Raw genomic sequence first — 26,575 nt, 5'->3', positions numbered from 1 at the left:
GGGGGGGGGGATGCCAAGGCTTCCCGGTCCGGCGCCCCTGAGAGAAGACAAACGTCGTGTTGGCGCGTCAGTAATACAGCAGCGGGCGTCGTTGCTGGCCGCCAAATTTACTGGATCACTTTTGGTCTTGGAACTTAAGACATGAATGCTATTGTGAGTAAATTAACATAATGTACAACATTATTTAACATTACAAAAATACGTAATTTTGGTCACAGAGGTTGCTTGTATTGTCACGTGTATGAGTGGCTATAGATGGAGTTCGGATTGATGACTCGATGTATAGACTCACAACTGTTCCACAGTTCACAAATCACCACAGCACCCGCTAAATATAGGGCGTTCCATTCAAACCTCCCACATTTTATCAGATCTTAGAACAGAAAGTATGAATGGTAGGGCAATGAAGCTACAGGAAATACAAGAACAAGTCAAAACATTTTATTTGACACACTAATATGCCTCTACATGTGCACCATTGGTAGCACGAACAGTATCCAATCTATATTCAATTTCTTGCCACGTTCTTTCCAACATGTCCATTGGTACAGTAGCAATCGTTTAACGGATGCGGGCTCGTAAATTTGGGAGGTCATTCACTGGAGGCACGAACACACGGTCCTTCACGTAACCCCAGAGGAAGAAAGGTGGTGGCCACCGAATTGGTCCACCATGTCCAATCCAGCGATTTTGAAAGGTGGCATTGAGGGACCTCCGAACATCCAGACCCCAATCTGAGGGGCTCCATCTTGTTGGAAGATTATGTTAGGCTGCAGATCGGCTGCCTAACGGAAATAAAATTCTTTGAGTTTTTCATTCATGTTGTGTTAATTATAATCCATAATTTATCACAATTTGTTCGCAATGATTAATTAAAATATGGAAGGTTTGAACGGAACACACTGTATTTTCCAGCCTGCTGTGTCTTTACCAGCTGTTCCCTGGCAGCGGGTTCTAACAGTGGAGATTCTTCACCTTCACGCGCTCATGTCCTCTCTTCACAAACTCCCGTACAGAACTATCAACTGACTTTGCCCTTATAGCATCTCGGCATTGACCACCTAGAAGTCACAGCTCTTCCATTGTTGTAGTCCAACTGCTGCATTATTAAGAATCTGCTGGCTAGCAACGGTTGCTGTTTACAGAGTCGCCGTAACAACAGGTCTATACGCCACACAGTGTGCATCCTTGTGTTCTGTACAAGCGCACCAAATTACGTAACGATTTTTATAGTAATATAAGCATTTAAAATCGATTTTACACATATTTAACCAAATGCTACATGAGGAATGAAATGTGTCGTAAAAGTAGATTTGAATCTGGGTCGAATAGTGGAATGTTAATATTTTTGTTGGCTACAACACTTACATAAAACGAAGACAAACAGAATGCAGAAGGAAGAGAGATGAACTACAAGCCAAAAAGACGAAAAGTTCTTGGCTGCCAGAAGAGCTGGAAGAGGCCAATTATCCATAAATGATTTAGGAACAGGCAGTTAAACCGAATCGTTCGTTATTCGCCGCAAGATAACTTATTTTTATTTCTGACGAGCATAAAGTTCGTTGAAATCTCAAAGCAGGAATTGTTATAAACGAACCTGACCGTGATTACCCAAGCTCAGTAGCAGGAGAAGTTCTGGAAGGACAGGCACATTTATACTAAATCCCTGTGTGCTTAATTAATCACCACGCCATGAAGACTTCGTCACTTACTGGAAGTGAGTGGCCAGCTTCACGCCGCAGGGGATAGAGCCCCCCGGCTTGGTAGGCCCCAGAGCCGATCTCAACTCTCCGGAGTAGTGAAGAATTTCTTGCCCATTTCGGGAATCGAACCCCCGCCGTCCAGCCCGTAGCCCCTCACTTTACCGACTGATCAATCACGGCTACTAAACTTGACAAAATAACAACATAACTCCGCCCCTCAGGGTAAATGTTTTGCAACTGGTAAAAGAATGTCATAATAGCCGTTGCGTGGTTCATGACTAAACTAAATAGTATATATTTATTTCAGTCACAAGTCGAACAGCCACAACACTCAGTGGTTGATTTCTTTTGCCCCTAAATGCAAATAAATACCGACAGTTACCGTATAAATGTAAGTAGCAGCCGTTATTTCGAAATTCCATGTTTGCTGGTTAGAGTAGCCCTACGAGCCGTAGGAGAGAACGAGAATATAACCGGTACTTGAGGGTATAACTAGGCGGTCCTGTCACTGGGAGACATTAATACAAGAATCTGATCCTCCATGTAGGGCGGCAGTATGGAAGATGTAAAAATAAAATATCTAAATCAAATGGGGCTTTCAATCAACTGCAGAAAATCTGGAAGTCAAATTATATTTAATTAAAAACAAAACTAAGAATTTTCAACTCTAATGTGAAATCACTTTTATTATATGGACGTGAGACATGGCGAGTCATCCACCAAATAAGTAGAAAATTACAAATTTCTGTAAATCGATGCCTCCAGAGATGACCAGTTATAATAACAAATGAGGAACAATGGAACAACTGAACAGATAACCAGACGTAAATGGAACTGGGTCGGCCATACTCTTCGAGAGGAAAATACAGATGAGGAGGAGGCTATGGAGTGGAACCCACAAACACAAGGGAAGAGGAGCTGGTACAGAACAATACGAGAGGAAGCCTTGGCTGTTGGGAAGACGTGGGAAGAAATTAAATATCTCAGCAAGAACCATGTATGATGGTGACACTTTGCTAATGCCCTATGTTCCAATGAGAGCTAACGGATGATGATGATCCTCCATATTGGGGATTGGAGGCAAGCCTGACAATCTTGTATTGTAAAAAAAATCTGTTGGCGACATCCAAAGAAGTGAAAGCGGATGGTCTAATTATCCAATGAATAAACAAGTCTGGCGAAATCTTCTAAGAATTTGGCTCAAAGAGAGCTGTTTTACATATGATGATGATGATGATGATGATGATGATTCCATTTCGGCCCATATACCTTTCGTAATCTCGCCTTTGTTAATATGCAGCCATATATCATTATTTTGACTGACGTAAACACAGCAGAAACTTTCTTTTTGTCGAAGTACGTTCAGAGAAATTTCATTCATCAATTAATATACCAAGACTCTAAACTGAGCAATTCCCATTTATAGCCACCGTTTCCACAGATAACCTGCTCATTGATCTATTCATAATTTACTGCCCTGTTAAATCTCGCCTCAGGTGAAGATTTGAGGCATACTCGTACGTGCAGTAGTGATGACTTTGTCGCATATTCTCTCCCTGGATTGAAGTCTTACATGTGATGTCGTCTATGGTCGGAGGGCAAAGTAAATTAAGCGCGTGCTAGAATAATGATAATACAAAGAATGTCTTGTGAAATTTCTGCAGTGTTGCCAGCAAACATTATTTGGCTATTTTATCGGACTGCAATGCGTATGTGTATAAGTACAGTCTTGTAAGGAGCAGACTGCCAAACACTTGAAAACTAGTTCATTTATGAACGAACATTGATTTTTGTATAGGATTCGAATCTCTCTGCTATAGAAATAGGACGTTCCCCCCCCCTTATTACTGATTCATTATTTACTGGTCTTTTTAAAATGGCAGCCTTAATATATTCCGTTCTGAGTAGCTACAGGGTATTTCGTAAGTCCAGAAACGTGGTTCATCAGTAATGCTTCTACGAATCAGACGCAATGGAGCCTACATGAATGTGATGCATGACATGAGGTTCTCAAGGTGGTATAATACTGTGTTCTTTGAAGTGACGCTGTTATTCTGGTTGATGGTTAACCAGCGTTTCACAGGAACATTCCGCCTCAGTGTTCATGGTGGAAAAATATGTCGAGAGTGGAAATATTTGTCCTGATGTAAGGAAGGTTCAATCTTGTGTCTTGAAGATGAAGGAAATGGGTTCCTCGGAAACGTTGGTAGACATCATCTCTTACTTACTCATGGAGCTGAGCCCTTCTTGAGGAGCCGCCAATTCCGCAGCTACTCAAGAATTTCCCAGCATTTTATGGAACCCAAAGGTTCATCAACGTGTTCACAAGGGCCCTCCATTGGTCCAAATCCTGAGCCAGATCAATCCAATCCATACCATTCCATCCTATCTCTCTAAGATCCATTTTAATATTGTCCACTCACCTACATCTTTTTCTTCCCAGTGGTCTCTTTGCTTCTGGCTTTCCCACCAGTATCCTATATGGATTCCTCGTCTCCCCATATTCGTGCTACATGCCCTGCCCATCTCAATCTCCTTCGACTTGATCATTCTGATTATGCTTGGAAAAGAGTACAAATTATGAAGCTCCTCATTATACAGTTTTCTCCAACCTCCTGTCACTTCATCCCTCTTCGGTCCAAATATTCTCCTCAGCACCCTGTTCTCAATCACCCTCAGTCTGTGTTCCTCCCTTAATGTCAGAGACCAAGTTTCACACCCATACAGAACCACAGGCAAAATTATAGTTTTGTATATTCTGAGTTTTATGTTTTTGGACAGCAGACGAGACGACAAAAGGTTCTGGACTGAATGGTAGCAAGCATTACCCGAGTTCAAGCTCCTCTTAATTTCCTCCTTAATCAGGTTTTGATTTGTTATCGTTGTTCCGAAATATCTGAACTGTGCCACATTTTCAAAACATCTCTTACCTATCTTTATGTCATGATTTTGCCCTGCATTTTGGTGACGAGACAGCAACATATACTTAGTTCTCTCTGTGTTTACTTCCAGACCAACCTCCTTACTTGCGTCACTACGAATGAATATATGAGGTTATGTTCTCATGTTTCCTTGGAGGTCTAGTTGAAATGTTAAACATTGTGTAGTATTGCAGGAGGATGAAACGTTGAGTGCTGCTTTTTTGGGGGGGGGGCAAGAAGTTAGAACTAAGTGAAGATCATTGAGTCTGTATTGTAACGGATTTGATCACTCTGTATGTACGAATACAGGCAACAATAGAAGGGAAACTGTGATTTTTATGCGGTCCGCGCCGGGCGGGAGCTATAGGAAGTCTATCGCCAAGCAACGAAGCTGTAAACATCCATCCACAACAATGGAATATGGTGTTTTCCGTGGGGTCCGTACAAAGGTGTTATCTTAAAGATGAACGGCGCTACGAGTCAGACTAACCCGTGTGGAGGCGGGGTCGAATACCTCCACCGTGACCCTGCGAGTCGTAGGAGGCGATGAAAGGGGAAGTCTCAGATCTGAGACAATGAAATATGGTCGTGAGTCCCAAGGGACTCCGACCCGAGAAAGACTGCGCTGGCAAGGACCAACAGTATAAATAAAAGACAGACCTATTCTCTCATCAGCGAGAGCGCCCAACAAAGCAAGACCGTAACTATCAAACAGCAATAAATATCTGGTCGCTCGACACCAAGACTTACTGACTTAGTTAGTTAGTTAGTTAGTTAGTTAGTTATTGGAGAGGGTGGGTTTCCCCATGCACTTAGACCTGTATTGGTCCATTGTGCTTCCCTCTATGATTTCTAACAGTCTCTATATCCTACCCGTACTGGTGCTTACCATCAGTCCCGCCCAGCCAGCGAGACCGGCTCTACTAGCTGAGAGGTATCTATAATGCTTCCCCCATCTACCAGAGGTATTAGAGACTGCTGCTGGGCGGGAAACGTTCGTAAATTTGGCTCAGTGACCTCCTTTGGAGATATGAGGTTCTTTTACGTGCCGTAAAGCTACGACACGGGACCCACGGCCTAAAGTCCCTCCCGGAGGACTTGTTCCCTGAATTTTTCCGCCCTTAAAAATTCGACCACCTCCGCCGGGTATTTGAACCCGCGTACTACGAGTCATGAGATGGGAACGTTACCTCTAGGCTACGGAGGCCGCTAAGACTTGCTCACTTGCTCACTTGCTGACTTGCTGACTTACTGACTGACTGACTGACTGACTGACTGACCGTCAGTCGCAATGTGACTTTGACTTTGACTCTGACTTAACTACGAGTCAGTCAGTTCTCGGTTGGAGACAGCCAAGGGGAGTTTCGTAGTTGAAGTGTTAGAAGTCGACCTATGCAGACTTAAAGTGTGATCAGAAGGCCTTGGAGTATGTGATTCATTGAGACTTATAGTGCCTGCGTTTTAATTGCGTTACCAGGAGAGGACCAGTTTCTGTGTAAATCAGCGATAGCGCTGTATTGAAATGTGATAAGAGACATTGCAACCAACGTGCTAATAAATCCAATCACCCGAACTAGAAACCGTCATTTGCGTCACGCGTACCACCCTAGACGTGACAGTATGTTCAGTAGTATAAATTGAAGGGAAGCGCATCTCCAGGGCATCTCCAGATAATTGACTCAGAGTTCCAGATTTTCTTTGCGACCTTGCAAAAGGTAGAATTTAAACAGTGCTGGTCAGTATAGCAGTTACATGTTTGAGGTTTATAAAATATTGTTAGTATGTTGTTATTGAATATTATTAATTTTGTATTTTAATTCTTTGGGGGTCTATCTTTGTTCTTTCTTGAAACGTGTCCATGCCATCTTATGTTATTTATTTTATTAGAATGTAAGCATATTTGCTCTCAGGAAGCCTGTACAGCAGAGTGAGAACATATTGCTCCATGTTTCACAAAATACTGACGCAGTTTCATGCAAATTGGCATTGATATGTTTTCTTTGTTTTACAGGGGAGCCAGTAATGTCCATCTCAGAGCTTCTAGGTCTGAACCTCCCACGAGGCCCATTGTTAGGCAACACGAGCCCCTTGGGAGGTAGCAATCATTATGGATCGCCCACGTCAAGCCCCAGTAATCCATTTCATCGCAGTTATCAGGCAAGTCTCTAGGATTGTTATTGTACAACACAGCATATTAACTTCTGTGTGGTTTCACACTGTTAAAGGTAAAAGGTAAAATTTTCCACTGTGCTTAACTAATTAAGCACTGCCCCTTGAAAACCTATGGGGGAGTGGATATAGATCCACATTTTCTTAACCTCGGCACTAGCTGGAGATGAGTGGTCAGCTTCACACCCCGGCCGCTTTACCCCCGGTACTCTTTGGATGGTAGGCTGTGTGAATCCCAGAACCGGTCTGGATGACATGAAGAAAAGAAAATTCTTGATTCTACTGGGACTCGGAACTCCGAACCCTCGGTCATCCAGCCTGTAGCTAGTCACTATACCGACTGCTCTATCCTGGCTCCTTTTCACACTGCATCAGAAAGTAAATAAATGTTGCAAAATGAGAATCTGCTATTCCTTTATGAATGTCATACATAATGTGACGTGTTACCTTACGGCCATGGCCGCGACAACTGGTGTCAGAAGTGGGATCAGTTCGGATGTTGAGAAGAATTTAGAAGAATTATTTAACTAACACCACGTCGAAGCGGCCTCCGTTCCCACCTCATGACTCAAGGTACGCGGGTTCAAACCCGGCGGAGGTCGTGGAATTTTTAAGGGCGGAAAAATTCAGGGAACAAGTCTTCCGGGAGGGACTTTAAGCCGTGGGTCCCGTGTCGTAGATTTACGGCACGTAAACGATCCTCATGTCTCTAGGAGACCTCTGAGCAAAATTAGGTAAAAAGTTTCCCGCCCAAGTAGTTTCCAATGCCTTCGGTAGATGGGGGAAGTATCGGGTACCATTTGCCAGTAGAGGGGCCGAACTCGCTGGCTGAGCGGGGCTGATAGCAAGCACCAGTACCGGTAGGATATGGCGACAGTAGAAATTAAAGGGGGACGTACAATAGACTACTAGTCGCTACTACAACTGCTAGAAGACATGAAAGCCGTGAAATTGTGGACGCCAGCCACGATGAGATGGGGGCTAAAATCGAACCTGAAACAGACATAAAGACGACGGACTGCCAAGAGATGGAGGCGCGTCGAGAAGAGAAAGAGCCGACCTCACTGGACAGGAAACCTGAGACGGCAGAGCTTCAAGAGTTCCCCAAGGAAGATGCCATTGTGAAACCGGTCAATGGATGGAAGAAACGGCATAGGGGCAAGAAGCAAGATGCAGGGTGACGCGGGGAACCTAAGGAACTGACCCGAGGAGATTGTGGATCTCCGAGCATATTGGCTGCCGCCTGCAGGAAGGTGTCCCGTCGCGCAACAGTGGCACGACGCAGGAGAGATGCCTTCAAGAAAGAACGGACCCAAAATCAGGATGGGTGCTGGAAGAAATGTGTCGCCGGCCGCGGAAGGACGACCCGCCGTGCAGGAGTGGCACGGCGCAAGGGACACATCGTCGGGAGGAACCAGACTAGAAGGAACGTTGCAAGAGGAGCCCTCAGAGGGCGGAGACTTCAGGTAGAACCGGAGGGCAGCACTGGAGTGAAGGATCAACACACAAGACGGCGGCTGCATCTTGGGAACGAGAGAACATCCAGCCGAACCCTCTGTTGTCACGGAAATGCTATACCGTGTTTCTTTTCCTTCGTATAAGATTTCAGTTTCCATGGCACTGAATATTCACACGGTGGTCCTCAGGTTTATGATTCATGTATTGAGGTGGATTAGCACAAACTGACGCCATATTGTCACCATTTTATTGAGTGTGACTGTAGAAGGGGCTTGGATTCGTAACTGGAGTTATTGCGCACTTACACATGTAACTCGTAACTGCAAACAACTACAGCGCTATTGCTAATTCACTCTGCAGTTCACTATAGCACGCACTAAGTCTTTTCAGTCTGCTGTGTATTCACCAGTCGTTGCCTGGTATTGACTTCCAGTGGCAGACGTTTCCCTTCCTCCGGGTTCCCGAACTGTCACTGTGCCTCAGCCATGAGCTTCTCACAGCAACATCTCACAAGGGTGAACCGCAGAAGTTCTCTCTCACTCACTCTCTTGGCGTGCTTGCAGCCTCAATATATGGAGGGATGAGGTTACTCTCCGTCCTCAAACTTGCAGTTGCAGCATGTCGGTATGGCTGCCGTATTGACCCTCTGCAGGTGACCGCACCCACACCATGTATAAAGGGGAAGTTGCTTGCAGTTAGCCCAGACATGGCCGAACTAACTCAACTCTAGACTTGTCCTGCTTTTAACATCACGGCTCCGATCGCGCATAGCACACCGTTTCTGTTTTTCTTTTCACTTCCATTAGGATGCCCACGTGACCGCTACTCAGACATTGCCTAACAACGACCGTTGTTTACAGAGCCATTACTTAACAACGGGTATTCTATAGCTGTCTATTGCTGAGTCGTTGCTTAGCAGCGGGTCTATATGCCACAGTATTCTTCCTGGGCTTGAGTAATTGTGTTTTTTAGAGCATACAGTTTCCAGCTCTGCTGGTATAGTGACAGGCTACTGGTTGGATGGATGCTGATCCATATGGGCTCTCAAGCCCACATATCGGGGTTAAAGAGGCCGTAGTGTGAAGCTGACTGCTCACCTCCATCTAATGCTGAGATCAAGAATGGTGGAGCTATACCTCTATGCCCCCCTACATCTTCATGGCATGGTGCTTAATTCATTTAGCACAGACTTTACATATACCACTACACTATCAGAGCCTCATCTCCTTTTCCTCATCCGTGGCTCTGATCAGCCACCCCTATACTTCATGATCTGTTTCTCCACAACCACAAACCTTACAGATTTGGCTCCCTTATGCCCTGAAGACGGCAATGTGTTCTCTGAAATGTTGGTACCCACGTACTGGACTATATGTCTATGGCTCTAGAGCCCTTTGTTGGTCCTTGTCTGCTTTTTCATTTTCTTGATCTTTTACACAGTTGGTAGGACTCCTTGGACAGGGGATCAGCCTGTCACAAGGCTGCTACACACGGGCAGCACAAACATAGAATAAACAAACACAGACATCCATGCCTCAAGTGGTGTCTGAACCCATGACCCAAATGTTTGAGTGAGCGAAGACATTTCATGCCTTAGACTGCACAGCCACTGTGATGGGCACCTACTAGACTATATGGTGTTATAATCCAGATGAGTGTAACGTTTATGAGCAATTTCCTGCATGAAGAATGCGTCCTTTCTGTGTATTTTGTCTCTTGTTTCTTGATGTCCAGGATGGCATGACTGCAAAAGCTGATATGGGGGGTGTGTAGGAAGATTTTGGGAACGACTTTGTAAGTTAAAACTTACCCAGTGATCAGTGGTGTCTCCTGCAGAGTAGTTCCTTTTGGCAGCCATGGTTGAAGCTGTTTTTCCTGCCATATTTGGAAGCATTTCTGGAACATATATTTTGGTGCATTCACTACTGGACCTTCTCAAGGGACCAAAGATGCATCCCTTTCAGTGAAGACTCTGTGGTTGGGAATAGAAGTCTCACTTAAGCCAAGAAGGATGTTCAAGCAGCAGAATCTGGTCTTTGTACCATAAAATGATTGCTTCAGTCATTGACCATCAGTCAAGTTCTTTGGTATCATCTTAGCACAAATATTTTTCAAGACTGATGATTAAAATTTGACAAAAAAAGATTCTTATCCATCCCCATGCCTTCTCCTATCATTCTAATAGTCATTCTTTGACTGATACAAACAAATTTCTGCACTTTCTCAGCATATCCATCAGTTTTCACTGTTGTTGGCCAGTCTGATCAAGAATTATCATGGGCATTCTTTTGTCATTTTAGAATAACATTTGTGTCAATCAAAAACTTGTCCCTTAAACACTGGAAATCCCACATAAACTTCTTTTTACAGTTTACAACTTTGATGGCTGTTTTTCTCAGTTTCACCAGAAATTTCAGATCAGTGTGCTGTTCAAAAAAAAAAAAAATGTCAGATGTGTTATATGATCCAAGCACAAAACCCCTCCATTTAATTTGATATGGCAAGAGACACAATAAGCACACAAGACCACTCAAATGATAGATGAAGGAACACATTGCAATATCAACTGATTAGTTTGGGGTGTGACATGACAGCAGTTCTGCATTGTGGCCATTCTTGGAACTTTCTGGTAAATACCTAAAACTTGTGTGAATTTGAATCACATTGACTTGCTCATCTTCTAAACCACTGTCAACTCTGAACAGTGTAGCTGCATAAGATGAAGTCATTGATGTAATCCATGTGATATCATCACTTTGTCATATTTGAAATTTCCAAAAAAATGTGAGCTTTTTAACACTGAAAATATTATATTCCTGTGACAGTTTATCAGTCCTTATGAATGTGAGTCTAATGTTTGTTATTCTGTTGTTATTCTTTAATGTATGATGGCATGTATTTGGAATAGGAGGAAAAAGTGGCTTTGATAAATGTCAGTTTATTTATTTTATTTACATTTATACATTCCATTGAGCCTTATGGTACAGCTGACCAGTGGATATGGATTTTGTCAGTGGGAGGTATTGAGTTAAAATTGCAGTTTTGTTTGCTGGAAATGGTTCACAGCATAGCACTAGACAGCACCATTTTCTTATGCATATTGTTATTCTGTCAAGTCCAGTATCTTAGTTCAAATGTAGCCATATTTCAGGAACATTTAAAGTTGTTTTTTGAGCTTGCTTGTAGGCGAAGAAACAGATTTTTTGCACTCCAAATTCAATAATGGAGTTATAACTGTAGTATTTTCTTATTGAAATTTTGATGTGTTTCATGTTGGTATACTTTTAAAAGGTAAGAAGAGCATTTATTTCTTTGGGGCATCTACTTGACTGTCTTAATACATGTAGACACAGCTACAGTTGACATTTTTGTTTTCTGGTTTTTGTTTTAAGGGCTTCAACTTTACTTCTTAAGTGCTAGAAGATGACTGTGACTTTTAAGTTAAATCCAGTTCAGTACATGTTATATTACATATTTTGTTTAGATTTTCTAAATAAGGCTTAAAACTTTGTGATTATTGTATATTAATATAATTATTGTGTTTCTGGACATTATCCATTGCCTGGTTTTATATAAAGCACATAATGTTTCAGAATTTAGTCTCCAAAACGTTGTGCGTTTTAAATAAAATCAAACCGTCAATAATGTCCAGAAAAATAATTGCTTGCAGAATTTCTAAGTTCCTTATGTCAATATTAAACGTATTTTATTTATTTCAGCAATACGAGGAGCCAAGACAGGAAATGTCAATGCCCATGAGAGTGTTACAACGTAACATGGACTCTCCTCTTCACCACTCATCATCATCACCTTGCTACCCGAGAACATTTCGTGGTTCCCCACCTTACAGGTATACACTGATATTGCACTTCATGTGAGTAGAATGAATATTAAGAAAATGTAAATTTTGCAGGATAAGATACATCAGGCCAGTCACAGTAGCCGAGCGGTCTAAGGGATGTACTGTCTTCGCTCGCTTGGAAACCAGGATTGTGGGTTCGAATCCCACTCAGGGCATGGATGTTTAGTTTGTGTGTGTGCGTTTCTCTGTGTTTGTGTACAAGTAGAGGCCTTGTGACGAGCTGATCACCCGCCCAAGGAGTCCTATCGAATGTGTAAGATCTAGAAAAACCGAAGTGAACGGAGAAGTTCATGGAGGTAGGCCTAGGCCCACTGGGGCTGTAGTGCCAAGGGGGGGAAAAAACCATCGGAGTCTGATTCATCATTGTCATTGTCATTGTCATCGCCCTTGTCATTGTCATTGTCATCGCCCTCGTCATTGTCATCGTCATCGTCATCATCATCGTCACAGCATCATCACCTCCTCACATCATACTTACCCTTTCTGGGATTAGGCTTGTTGAGATGTGTTACAGCTATTACAAAACATAACATGTCCATCATTCCAGAGATCTCCCCAAACTTCCTTCTCTTTTTGGTTGATATTTTAAGATATTTTTTTTTTTAATCCTGTCAGAGTTTGTAATCCTTAACCATCAGAACTCATCTGTCAGTGTGTTCTTTCAATTTTCTTTTGTATTCTACATAAATCTGTGTTTTTCTGGAATTTATAGTTCACACATGTTTTCTTAATTCCTTTTATGGTCAGGAAGGTTATATCCCACAATCTTCATAAACTGCATTCTTGCTTATATCTGTCTACTTTCATCAGTCCACTGTAAACACAGAAATTCTGCAAGCAGTAGCATTTGGCTGGGCTGCGCCAAAAATAGCATTTCCTCCACACTCGTAACCATCTCCATTAATACTGATGTTGCACAAGTTAGGTCAAGCACTGAGCTATTTGTTTGCAGTGACTGCAGCAGCCCAACATTGGAGCAGGCTCTGCTATTGAAATGTGCTACTGGGGGCTCCCGTTCCAATTCACCTGCCGACTCTGAAACAAGCGGTGTGAGCAGTATTGACGGCAACATCTCTGACCTCATGGTATGTATAATCATGCTTCCTAACTCTTAGTGTTGGTATTCCGTGACTCGTACGATATTTGCATTCCAACTTGAAATTCTTTTCCCCCTATCATTTCACTGCCTTTAATTTCCAATGAAAAATATGCAATTTCAGTTAATTTAAATGCTAGTGTTACTTCTTGTAACTGACCATCTGCACTTTTCAGAAAAGCAACTTTGATAATATCAGTGACATGAATTCAGTCAAGATAGCATTACTTACTCATGGAGCTGAGCCCTTCTGGATGAGCCGCCAATTCTGCAGCTACTCAAGAATTTCCCAGCATTTTATGGACTCCGAAGGTTCATCACCGTGTTCACGAGAACCCTCCACTGATCCCTATCCTGAGCCAGATCTATCCAATCCATACCATCCCATCATATCTCTCTAAGATCCATTCTAATATTGTCCACCCACCTACGCCGTGGTCTTCTGTGTGGTCTCTTTGCTTCTGGCTTTCCCACCAATATCCTATATGCATTCCTCGTCTCCCCCATTCGTGCTACATGACCTGCCCACCTCATCCTCCTTGACTTGATCATTCTAATTATACTTGGAGAAGAGTACAGGTTATGAAGCTCCTCATTATGCAGTTTTCTCCAACCTCCTGTCACTTCATCCCTCTTCGGTCCAAATATTCTCCTCAACACCCTCTTCTCGAACACCCTCAGTCTATGTTCCTCCCTTAATGTCAGAGACCAAGTTTCACACCCATACAGAACCACGGGCAAAATTATAGTTTTGTATATTCTAATTTTTATGTTTTTGGACAACAGATGAAAAGACAAAAGGTTCTGGACTGAATGGTAGCAAGCATTACCCAAGTTCAATCGCCTCTTAATTTCCGCCTGAATCAGGTTTCGATCTGTTACCGTTGTTCCCAAATATCTGAACTGTGCCACATTTTCAAAACATCTGTTTCCTATCTTTATGTCATGATTTTGCCCTGCATTTTGGTGATGAGACAGTAACATATATTTAGTTTTCTCATTGTTTACTTCTAGACCAAACTCTTTACTTGCATCAATTAAAGTTTGTGTGTTTTTCTTTATGGTATCTACATTATCACCCAGTAGATTCACATCAACGGCAAAGGCCAACAGCTCATGTGTCTTGTTCAATTTCAGTTCTGCCTGGTTTCCCTGGACCTTCCTAATGGCATATCTAAAGCAAAGTTGAAAAGGAGTGGCGATAAAGCATCTCCTTGTTTTAGACCATTCTGGATAGGAAATTTACCAGACAAATGTTTACCTACACAGACTTTAAAATATGTTTCACTGAAATACATTTTAATCAACCTAACTAGTTTCATAGATACCCAAACTCTATCAGAATATTGTACAATACCTCCCTCCTAACTGAATTATAGGCTTTCTTGAAGTCTATGCATAGCTGATGTACTGTCTCATTGTTCTCCCATTTTCTCTCCAGTATCTGATAAATGCAAAAGATCTGATCTGTAGTTGATCTGTTATGTTGAAACCCACACTGATGATCCCCAATTATTTCATCTATGTATGGACTTAACCTTGAGAGAAGAATAATGGATAAAATTTTGTATGAAGTTGACAGCAGTGATATCCCCTGATAATTACTAGTCAGTTTTATCACCCTTCTTATGAAACTGTACAATAATAGACTCCTTTCACTGACCAGGAAATTTTTCCTTATGCCAAATACAAGTATTTAGCTTATGGATCTTAGAAGATAATCTTTTGCCTCCTACTTGAATTTGATTTACACCTTTTCAATTTTGCAATAGCAATTTCAACCTCAAAAGGCTTAGGATCAGGTACTAACAGCTCAGCTGTATGTATTTCTGTCTAACATCACTGACCCTATGTACATTCAATAACTGAGAGAAGAAGTTCCTCCACCTATTCAAAATGTTGTGGGAATCTGCAAGCAGATCACCATTCTCATCCTTCGCTAAGTTACTGCTAGGCTGGTAACCCCCTTTAAAGTCATTTATTCCTCTACTAAGGCTATCAATTATAACCCCTTACACATCTTAATTTTTATTTTTGTTTACAGCAAATGATTTAATTATATTTACTCTTAAATTAAATAAAAAATATATTTAACTACATTGGTGAATATAGTTGATTGGTTGGTTTCCAATGGCTGCATTTGGGATCATTTCACCCATTTTGCTTCTTTTGCACTGAAGTATCTTTTGGGAAGCTTTGCCAGGTTTGTTGCTCATTTTGCACTACCCAGGGGACATGTATGACTTAAAGAATGTCACAGACATGAGCAACTTTGTCCCCCACGTTAGTAAATATGTCATATAAGTTTACATTGCATAGAAAGAAAGTAAAGCTATCCCTGTAACAGGCCATGGAGGCCTATAGGTCTGTGAGACACTGAGGCTTCCATTTTGACTGGACAATCAGCTCACAGATGGCAGTGAGCTTAAGTAAACCTGTCCCTATAGCAGACCGTGGAGCCATGTAGGGTTGTGAGACATTGAGGCTCCCACATTTTCTAGGCAGTCAACTCAGAGATGGTGGTGAGGTTGTTGCCCTTGAGTGCCAGCTGCCCTTTACCCCCAGGAAGATTCCTGGCACTCATTTCTGTTAGAGGCTGAATCAACCCCATTTTCATAATGTGGCCAGAAGGATTAGGTCAATTGAAAAATCCAGTGACCTCACTGGAAATTGAAGCAGTGACCTTCTTGCTTGTAGCACAGTGCCTCAACCAAGTAGAATACTGCATGTCCCTTGAAATTACACGAGTTGGAGGATATGTGTACTTCTTTCAGCCTATTCGTTTCCAAATAATTATATCAGTTTGTAACCATGCAGCATGTCAGCTGAATAGGACTCTGAGACTACAGCGATATGTGATTCGAAATGATGGGAACCACAGGAAACAGTGGTCTCCATGAAAACATGATTACACACAGTACTACAGTAACTTTCATTCATCCTGGAAGCTTAGAAAATTAAAACAAAAGTATTTTTTCTTTTTATTTTTTGTTTCAGAATTGCCTAAGCTTGACACAACCTACTAGTCCACTTGCAGGTTTACAGCTGGGGAGTCCTGAGCAAGAGATTGTGAACAGACATGCACTCCAGCAAGCCATGAGACCAGTGCAGCAGTCCACACTGCGCTACTTGCAACAACAGCAGCAGCAACAACAACAGTCTCTGCAAGCTACACTCTCATCACTGCTGCAGTACCCATTACATCCCAGCACATCGACACTGGGCCTAGAGAAACCTTGGGTCTTCCCTACAAGTCCCACAAACCAAGACAAACCATGGTTACCACTGTCTCCTTCAGCTGGACTGCCTTCTCCAATACCCAACACAAACTCTCTGGAGAGAGCAGCACAGTTCCACAGGAATGCAGCATGTAAGTACAACACTCACAGACTGCCTTACTCCATAGTGGTTCAGTGTGAGGTTTTAGGTTCTCACAGCAATGACTGTGAAGGTTGTAACACCATGCAGATGATTTTAGGTGAATATTAGTACTGAACTGTTGAACTGTGGATCTGAACTTTTATGTGTGGCCCTTAGGGCATGAATAGCAACAGAGAGTGTTTCCAGCATCTGCTAGGATCTGTTTGGCTGTGTGTCAGTTTGTGAGAAGCCATATGATAATGAGAAAACCCTGGCAGCACTGTTCATGTAATCCTGTAAGAGTTCTTATTGTTAACACATGCTTCAGAGAATACCTGTTGTAATAGGCATGTTTTGATTACCTGCAGTAAAGGGAACTTGCACCGTTTCCTAACGTACTGCATTGCTGAAGACATTGTATCCTGTCAGTGAGATCTTTTGTTGGGCAGCAACATGTTTTTGAAACAAAAATATGTTTTGTTCCAGCTCTGTATGAAGCTACATGTTCATGGAGTGGAAATTTGCCCCCTCGGACACAGAAGAATGTATCTTACTCCTGCAAGGTACGTAATTACATCACATGTATATATGATAAGTCCAAGCAAGGCTGTATTTTTTTCATTTCATTATTATGTTGTTTCCACAAGAATCAAATGTACATGTGATCTTTTGTTTGTTATGATAGTACCACAAGATGGCGATGATAATTTGTAATGTTTCAGCATATACGTATACGTATACGTATTACAGTGTCTTTAATCCATGTTAACAGTGTTAACCTATGCTGAAAAAAGATGCATTTCGAATATTAATTGTTATTGTATGAAGCTGTCTTTCCAGAATTCACGTTCACGTGATATTAGTACAGGTGAAAACGTGATTTCAGAGTGTCTTTCAAGGGATGTAAAATAACAAGATTTGATCTGGAACCCAAGGTCTGCAGTAAAGTACTGCTGGATGAGTTACTTGAAATTGTACTACATTAACATCGTCTTAATTGTGTATTGTAGCATGTAGACCCATTACTAGGTAATTACCCCGAAACAAAAATTTTCCCATGGTAGGGAGCCCATGTGCAATGGCAAGGGAACTGTTGGAAACTGTGTTTTTTTCATGGTCCATGCCAAAGGGTTACATAACGAGGACACAAGCTGATCAGGAGTCAGTTGTAAGGGAGTCTGTGAAGAGAAACCTAGGAGGTTGGTATGAGGTGGCCTGGGGGGGTTACTCAGTTGAAGCAATGAGTGAGTCATGGAATGTTAGCCTGAGGGCAATGAAGTGTTCACGGAAGCTGGAGAATCCCAACTGTTGAAAACCGTTACCAGGAAACGACTAGTGGAGACTGTAACAGACTGAGAACACTAGTCTGTGTGTGATAGTGATTTGTAAAGTGTAGTTATATGTTGAGTGTATAAGTGGTCAATATATCTACTCACCAACCCAAATCCCATCTATAGTCACTTATACACAGGACAATATTATATCAAATATGTGAGTGGTCTAATTTCGCCCTATCATGAATGCCCCTATATCAGTTTCACACTCAATGAAACAAGAAACAGTGCTATAAGGAGCCGAGGAATACTTTTTTTTTTAATATTTTGATCGAAAAATGAGAAAACTGAACCAAACAGATTTGTCTGCTGGTAATGCTCTAAACTTGTGTCTGGGAGGCGCTAGGTTTGAATCCTGACTGGTACACTGGCTATCCTGATGGTGTTTTGTGGTTTTCCTCAGTCCCTCCCTGGCAAATGCTGTGATGGCACCTCAGTTACGACATGATCGTTTCCTTCCATCCTATCCAGTTTGGCATTCGGCACAGTATTGTCTGCAGTACTGAAAGCATTGTAAACTAACCCATCAAAAATACCCACCATTCTGCTGATAAACAGTAAGGAACAGGGGAAATTGTTCCTGTGCTTCACTAATTAAGCACTACGCTGTGAAGGCACATGGGGGAGTGGATGTATAGAGCCACATTTTCTTGACTTCGGCACTAGATGGCGGTGAGTGGTCAGCTTCATGCACTGGCTGCTTTACCCCCTGAGTAAATGCCCCCCATTCCCATTGAATAGGAGGCTAGGTGAGCCCCAGAGCCAGTCTGGACGACGTGGAGAAGAGAAAATTCTTGACCCTACTGGGACTCGAACTCCGACCCATCGGTCATCCAGATCATAGCCAGTCGCTATACTGACTGTGCTATCCCAGCTTCCATTGGTAAATAATATTTGTTTTAATATTAAAATTATTTCATCAATATTTATCGTTATATTTTGAACATCTTGGGGTTCAGCAATTGGTGTTTGTGCAGTATTTCTACATGATAAGCTTATTCTATGGTCATGCCAATTTGTCTTCATGTGTGGTCTTTTATGCCACTTTCAGTTGTGAGTCAGCATCGTGGATTAGCATGTTGCAACATCATAATTATTGAGAATTTCTAGAGATATCTGATATATTGTCGTTCTGTTCTGACAGATATTCTTAGGTGGTGTTCCATGGGATATCACTGAGTCAATGCTCATTGCAGCATTCAGAAAGTTTGGCGTGATTAGAGTAGAATGGCCCGGGAAGGACCAAGCAGCCTCTCAACCCAAAGGTTATGTTTATATAATCTTTGAATCAGAGAAACAGGTAAGATACGATTATTTATTTTCTTATATCTTCCCTCTCTCTCCCACTTTGGAGCATAAGGCTGATTTCTCAGTTTCACTGTTCATTTTTACAGACACTAGGACTCCTTGGATGGGTGATCAGCTTGTCACAAGGCCTCTTTCTAAGCACAGGACAACACAAACACAGAATAACAACACACACACACCAAATATCCATACCTCATGTGGGATTCGAACCCATGATCCTGGCTTCCAAGCAAGTGAAGATAGTTCATGCCTTAGACCGCTCAGCTACCATGACCAGCAGTAAGATAGAAGAATAGTGAAAAACTTGTTCATAATATTGTGTCACCAGTACCACATGCTTGTCATAATGTAAATCCTCATGTACACTTCTCTGCATTCCTGTTGCAAAGCATTGTCCATGGGTGTATTTTCATGTAATAGCTTGTACATATGACTAATACAAAGGTGATAGTTGTTCCTTGAGCATCAAAAACTAAATTATGCATTTGCCAAGTTTTTTCTTTCCATGGGAGATCCAGGATAGCTCAGTCAGTATACCGACAGCCTATGGCTTGGATGCCTGGGGATCGATTCTTGGTGAGGCAAGACATTTTGTCTTCTCCCTTCATCCAGACTGATGACTCTTGGGCCCAACAAGCCCTTTGCCCAATGAGTATGAGGACTGTTTCCCTGGGAGTAAAATGGTCAGGGCGTGAAGCTGACCACTAACCTCATCTATTGCTGATGTAAAAATTGGTGACCCCATACCTCCACTCCTCAGTATGTCCTTATGGTGCTGTGCTTAATTGCTTAATTAAATGCAGGGACTGCTATACCCCTTTTTACTTTCATGGGATCCAGACAATTTTTAGCTGCTTAAGGGAGTAAGTAAAAAAAAAAAAAGTAAAGCTATCCCTGTAACAGGCCGTGAAGGCCCATAGGGTTGTGAGACGTCGAGGCTCCCACATTACCTTGACAATCGGCTCAAAGATGGTGGTAAGGTTGTCAGCCTTACGCGCCGGCCACACTTCACTCCCCAGGAAAATTATTTAATATTAAGTATGAAAATTTGGGAACCATTTTCTAAAACTTAAACCACAAAATTTATTAAAAAAAAATGGTGAAATTTATCATCCACAGGTGAAGGCGCTTCTTCAGTCTTGCACACATGACGTCACTAGTGGTGGCAACTGGTATTACAGAATCTCTTCAAGGAAGATGAAGTCTAAAGAGGTAAGTGCAAAATCATGTTGTACTGCTTGGGGCATATCCATACAATCCAGATCTGCTCCAAATGATTTTTACTTGTTCTCACACACTTGAAGCAGTTTCTGGGAGGTGCACACATGTGTAGCGATGAAAAAGTGAAGAAGACAGCTAAACACTGATTCAATCGACTGGTGGCAAATTTCTATGATGCAGGCATACAGAAACTCATCACATGATACAGCAAGGACCTGAATCTTCATGGGGATTTTGCAGAAAAATGATTTAATGTCTGTAGTAATCATATGAAATAAATTTTAATTGTATTTATTTTGTTTTTTTTTTCTGGATAACCCACATGGCATTGAAAACGTTTGGATCCTTCATTGTGAGAGGACATGACATGTTTTAGGTGCAAGTGATCCCCTGGGTCCTTAGTGACAGTAACTACATCAAATCCTCGTCACAGAAGTTGGATGCTAAGAAGACTGTGTTTGTTGGTGCATTGCATGGAATGCTAAATGCAGAGGGACTTGCCAAGATCATGAATGATTTGTTTGATGGTGTTCTATATGCTGGTGAGTATGAGAGGCTGAACACAGTGGCCATGATGAATAGCGATATCTTGGGATGTTGTGCTGTATAGTCTGGTACAAGTTTACTGATGTTTCAAAGGGGCACATTGCCTCTGTCAAAGGTTGAAGAGTAAGTTAATGAAGCAAACAGAGTAAGTGACCCTGCTTGCTTGCTCAGCTTGATTTTTGACCATGAACACGGAGACAGTCCATTTCTCTGAAATAAGATTCTTTCAGTCTACACAGCATCATATCCCAGAAGATTTTATTCTTCAAGGCAGTATGAATTTATTTTATGAAAATCCGAGGCTATTATGATGGTGAATATTAAGATTATGGTCTTATGGAGTGTGATAGATAAAAGTAAACGTTTCGGAGATACATGCTACCTCTTTCTTCAGGATACATAAGTGAGAAGTTTAATTTCTTTCCACTACGGTTAAACCCATTTAGCCCATTATTTATATCCATATCTGGTCACTGTGTTGGCTATTATGTGATGAAAGATTGAAAAGGGTTCATGCTTACCAGCTCCATGTTATATTTTAATTTACACATTTGTAATGTAACCCTTGTGGCTGATATGTCAACATGATCAAAGAATGTTTCTATGTTCTGCATACTCATGCCAGAGTTATATGATACATGAACGTGAGGCCATGTTGATGGTGTCGTCTTTCAGAGGAATTTATTGTTTACCTTGGAAAATTCTACAGTTCACATAGAATATAATAATTATCTACCATGCTATATGCCATATCCCAGAAGACTGTAGTGTCAGTTTTCACTGCTGTGAGAATGACAGCCTTCCCCCCATCTTTGAGCCGATTGTCTAGATAATGTAGGACCCTCAACGTCTCGCAACCCTGTGGGCCTTCACAGCCTGGTACAGGGATAGCTTTACTTTTTTTTATGAGAATGCGAAACCTCATGTACAAATGCTACACTGGGATATTAGATCTGTTTAATGGCACAGTTCCTCAGTGTAAGGGGTTTTCATTCAGTTTTTGGGGAATAAAGTTGTTTGTTTTCAACTTAGCCAAATTTGAAATTTTGTCCATCTCATCAATTTTCTCCTAATTTTCATTTCAGTTTGTGTTTATAGTTTATGTCATGATTTGAATAACTGGGACTGTATGGTATTGAATACCGAATTTGGAAGTATGTGGAAGAAAGTGGTTGGGGCATAATTTAAGACATTTTCCAGTATTTGCCTGGAGAGATTAAGGAAACCATAAATATCTTTAATCAGACAGTTGGTGTTCTGATCTAGATAGGAACAGTGCACCTTCTGAGTACAAGCTGAAAATGTGTCTGTTTGGGCCAGCTCCAAGCCTGTGACAGCCCTTAACCCTACCATGTCAGGGAACTCCATAAACTAATAATGCAGGTTTTGCTGCTCTTGCCATGGTGTGATATTGCCAAGTGTAGGGGGGTATGAGTGACGAAAACAGTGGATTCTAGTTCAGATGATTGTATTTATTGGCACTTTGTTTACAGTCTCTCTTAATTACAATTAATACAGCACTGTCACTGATTTACACAATTTACAGTTTGCCATTTCATGCGTTAGTATTCTCAGCCTCCACTAGTCATCTCCTAGCAACAGATCCCAACACACAGACTAGCGCTTCAAATCATTATGAAGTCTTCTTGCCATTTATTTTTCAGTCACCCTGGAAGCTCAGAATTTGACTAAAAAACTCTTCTTAGTTGCAAGGGGGCTTGCATTATCCACAGCACCATAATATATTCAGAAGACAGTACAATAATGCAAGATTTTAAAGCAGTTTCCAGTATATGTAAAAATATAGCTTTACTCTCTCCTGTTTGTGGAGAACACCAAAGTACAGGATTACTACAAATGATTCATTCCATTTCAAAACACTATATTGGTCGCCCCATGCTTTTCCGTTTACACAGACAACCAGTATCCTTAAACTGCCAATACCACCGCAGAATGCTCTGTTCACATGGTGGTTCTTTTCTGTGCTCTGCTCTGAATGCACGCTGCACTGCAATAACAGACGAACATCTCGCATACTCCAACACACAGAAACTCTTTTCCAGCTTTGTCGCCATTTTGTGAGGCACTGCACTCATGCTGCCAATTGGTGTATCACAGTGCAAACTTGGTGAGTTTGTGGTTCGTTTCATGTATAGATCATATTTGTATGTATAATACTTTGGAGAATATAATGTTTTGAAACAGAATGAATCATTGATAGTAAGCCTCTATATTTTAAGAAATGTACTGTGTCCTTTTGCAAGTATGTATGGTAGTTACATCTGTTAGAACCATGTATAGATATTTTGCTAAGAGTTTCTGATTTTGATTTGAATTCTCATTCCAAATCTTCTTTTATTTATGCGATCAAACTTAATTTCTTAATTTGAGTGGTATTGCTCCTTTAAAGTTTTAGCTACTGTACATTGTGATGCTGATGAAGAAAGCAGCCATATAATGATTGAGTGAATGGGTATGTCTTCTAGTACAGTATACAGAGTGTCACAGGAGGAAAGATCAATATTCTTGTAGGTCACAGTATTGCTCGTTCTAAGCAGAAAACTGTACCTATACATGTGTTCTATTCCGAACAGTTTCTGAGATAGAGCTATTTCACTGTACAGTTCCAAAACTGTTGATAAGAAACAGATATTGCATACTGTTTCAAATACCGGTATTTATTGTTCAAGTGACAAAGTTGGTACAGTTTACCTAGTGTAATACATCAGCGCACTTTGCAACTCGTGTGAGACATGGTGTGTTGCTCATGTGTACAGAATACAGTGTACTGTACAGTGTAATAATTCTTTCTTTATATTTGTATTTTGGCAGGCATTGATACAGACAAGCACAAGTATCCGATTGGATCAGGCCGTGTCACATTCAATAACCCACGGAGCTACATGCGTGCCGTAGCTGCAGCCTTTATTGAGATTAAGACTAGCAAGTTCACAAAGAAGGTAAGATTATCATAATGGAAGCAGGTAGTCAGAGCCTTGGTAAAACTGAAGAATAAACAACTTCTACATGTTGGATTTGAGGTTATCACAGCTATGAAGAGTTCTTTCTTCTGACATAAAATGCCATGTATTTGATAAAAGTCGGCCAATCTCCATCTTTGAGATTTAATTCTGTGCAATCTTATCTTTTTTTCAATCATACATTATCCATTACTTTTTGCTCTGTGAAGCAGCTAAGACATGCAACCCTCCTCCTTATGTTCTTATGAAATCAGGTTTTAGTTTGCTGTTGATTCTTTGATCTTAGTCACAATGACTTCCAAGGACGTGACAGAAAGATCAGGTGCAGTTGCTATAGCCAAAGTGGTGGGTAGGAAGGAAATGCTGATGTGGCTTATGTTAAGTCTTCAAGATTTCTTTGATGAAGGCTGTGAAATGCCAGTACTTCTAAACAGTGAACATTTCAATGAAAGGAAAATAAGCAACAGTTTATAATAAAGAAGGATATTTTATGAGAGCACCTTCAGGGAGAATTGGACAGTGCTGCTGTTAATTTGGGCAATCTCATACAGGCACAATTCACAAAAGTGCTGTGTAGAGAACTCACAATGTTCCATCCGAATTCCATTTAAACACATACAAGTCCAAAGATTATATGTGTACAAGATGGTGCATGAAATGATCCAGTATTTGATTTAGTATTAATTATTCACCGATACAGTGAACGATGTTTTGTAACATAGAGATTAGCTCTTATTCTTCCTGAGCACACTAGTAGCATGTGTTCCTGCTCATGTGCCCGTTTACACAAGGTGGCCGACAAAGGAAGACTGTAGAACAATGAATAAAAACAGTGTTTTTTTTTATTTAAACAAGAAATGTTGTCACAAAGAGGCGGTTCCATTCCCCATTTTCAAATGCAATGAGTGCCTTCATTGAAATCAATTCATAAACTTTATAACCAGTTTAATAATGATGGTTCAGCATTGGACAGGAAACGTCACCAGCCTCCATCTGTGTTTTCTCTGGAGAACATTGACGCTGTCATAGTGGTGCTGCAAAGAAGCCCCAGTAAATCAACAAGGAAGGCTGCAGCACAACTAGGGATATCCAGGCAATTGGTGCAACAAATACTGAAAAAGTGATTCGAATTTTTATCCCTATAATATTGTGGTGTTGCCGAACTTTCAGTTCAAAACAGACTTCAAAGAATGGCATTTCCTGATTGTTTCACATGTTTCAACTAGCCCCCGAATAGTTCTGGTTTAAACCCATGTGACTACTTTCTTTGGGGATTTCTTAAGGAAGAGATTTTTCTGAAAAAGCCGCAAACAAATTAATGGAATTGAGAGCACTAATAATTCAGGCCGACAACAAGATAACTGAGGATATTTGCCATGGAGTAATCAACATCACAGTTCAGGTTGAATTTGCCAGATAGAATGTAATGGTGGTCACATTGAACACTTGATTCGCAGAGGATACCTCTCCATGCAGTGGTCTTTCTTGTCATATGTTGGTTTGTAGTATTGTAATTGAAATAAAGATTTTATTAATAGATCACATACTGGATCATTTCTTGCGCCACTCTGTACTTGCAATTCTCGTGAAATAAATGATCCACAAGAGATTTTAGGTTCTCACAAAGTAGAAGACTGTGATCATCTTTGATGTGACATCATGCTCTTTGGTATAAGGGTACCAATCTACCAAACTACACAGCATCCCAGAAGATCGTAAGTATATGGGGTGTATTCACGTTCATTGTGATGGCATTTAGTGGATGTTAGTTGATTTCTATGAAGTGTTAAACTGTTGTACCTGTCATTATATGTCTGTTTATCATCTTGTCAACAGAAGCTTGTCAGGTGTAAAGGGTTCTGACTATGGTATATTACGCAGAATTACTGGGTTTGTAGATATGTCCATGGCCTAGTATTGTGAATAGAACACATCATCTGGAAACTGGATCTGTTTCTGTCCTCACTCAGATACAGTTGCTGAAATGTGTCAAGTTAAAAATACTAGTACAACTATTGTATTTCTGGACATCATCATCCATCATCCTGTTTTTGTTTACAACACAGTGTTTTGGAGACTGTACCCTGTCCCCATCTTCAGGTGAAACCTATACAGTTGGGCCCAATCAGCAGACCTGAAGACAGAGATAGACTCCAGTCTCTGAAAGGTTGTGTTTTAAATAAACACTGGATGCTGGATACTCGCTATATCCAGAATCACAATAGTTGTATTCATGTGCCATCATCACAAACTTTGACATCTTAATCAGAAGATTAGATCGACAACAATCTAGGAATGTAGTAATATTAAGAATTCTCAGTTCTGAGATATTAATAAACGTTAGCAGGGAAGTAAAATATGAGTAAGAATCAAAGGAATTTCAAGACGGTACATAGAAATTAAACCTGACAATAGTTCCCCTTTATTTATATATGCAAGGCACTTAATGTGAAGGTGCTATCTAGTGAAGTGTCTTGGGAAGGAGCAATTAGCACATACTTAATTCAAAATCTTTCCTTATCTTGAAAGGTGTCATACTCTCTGAGCTATTTATGACATAACCATGTGCGTCTGTGAATTGAAACAGGTTTCAGTAGAGGCCATCCTGTGTAACTT

At 41.1% G+C, this 26,575-nt stretch overlaps 1 protein-coding gene across 4 annotated transcripts in view; it reads left to right on the top strand.

Moving 5' to 3' along the window:
* LOC111865350 (cytoplasmic polyadenylation element-binding protein 1) overlaps positions 1-26,575 on the top strand; it is a 48,923-nt gene that overhangs the window by 20,898 nt on the left and 1,450 nt on the right. For all 4 annotated transcript variants that reach the window (XM_023853291.2, XM_023853288.2, XM_023853289.2 and 1 more), the window contains 9 exons: positions 6,636-6,781; positions 11,971-12,101; positions 13,066-13,198; positions 16,207-16,579; positions 17,056-17,132; positions 19,048-19,203; positions 20,331-20,423; positions 20,809-20,974; positions 23,811-23,938. In XM_023853291.2, coding sequence (XP_023709059.1) covers positions 6,636-6,781; positions 11,971-12,101; positions 13,066-13,198; positions 16,207-16,579; positions 17,056-17,132; positions 19,048-19,203; positions 20,331-20,423; positions 20,809-20,974; positions 23,811-23,938 — 1,403 coding nt within the window. The remainder of the gene's footprint in view (positions 1-6,635; positions 6,782-11,970; positions 12,102-13,065; positions 13,199-16,206; positions 16,580-17,055; positions 17,133-19,047; positions 19,204-20,330; positions 20,424-20,808; positions 20,975-23,810; positions 23,939-26,575) is intronic.

This window comes from Cryptotermes secundus, unplaced genomic scaffold (assembly GCF_002891405.2).
Source record: "Cryptotermes secundus unplaced genomic scaffold, Csec_1.0 scaffold17, whole genome shotgun sequence".
Classification (NCBI taxonomy): domain Eukaryota; kingdom Metazoa; phylum Arthropoda; class Insecta; order Blattodea; family Kalotermitidae; genus Cryptotermes; species Cryptotermes secundus.
This window is presented reverse-complemented; position numbering and strand designations above follow the sequence as displayed.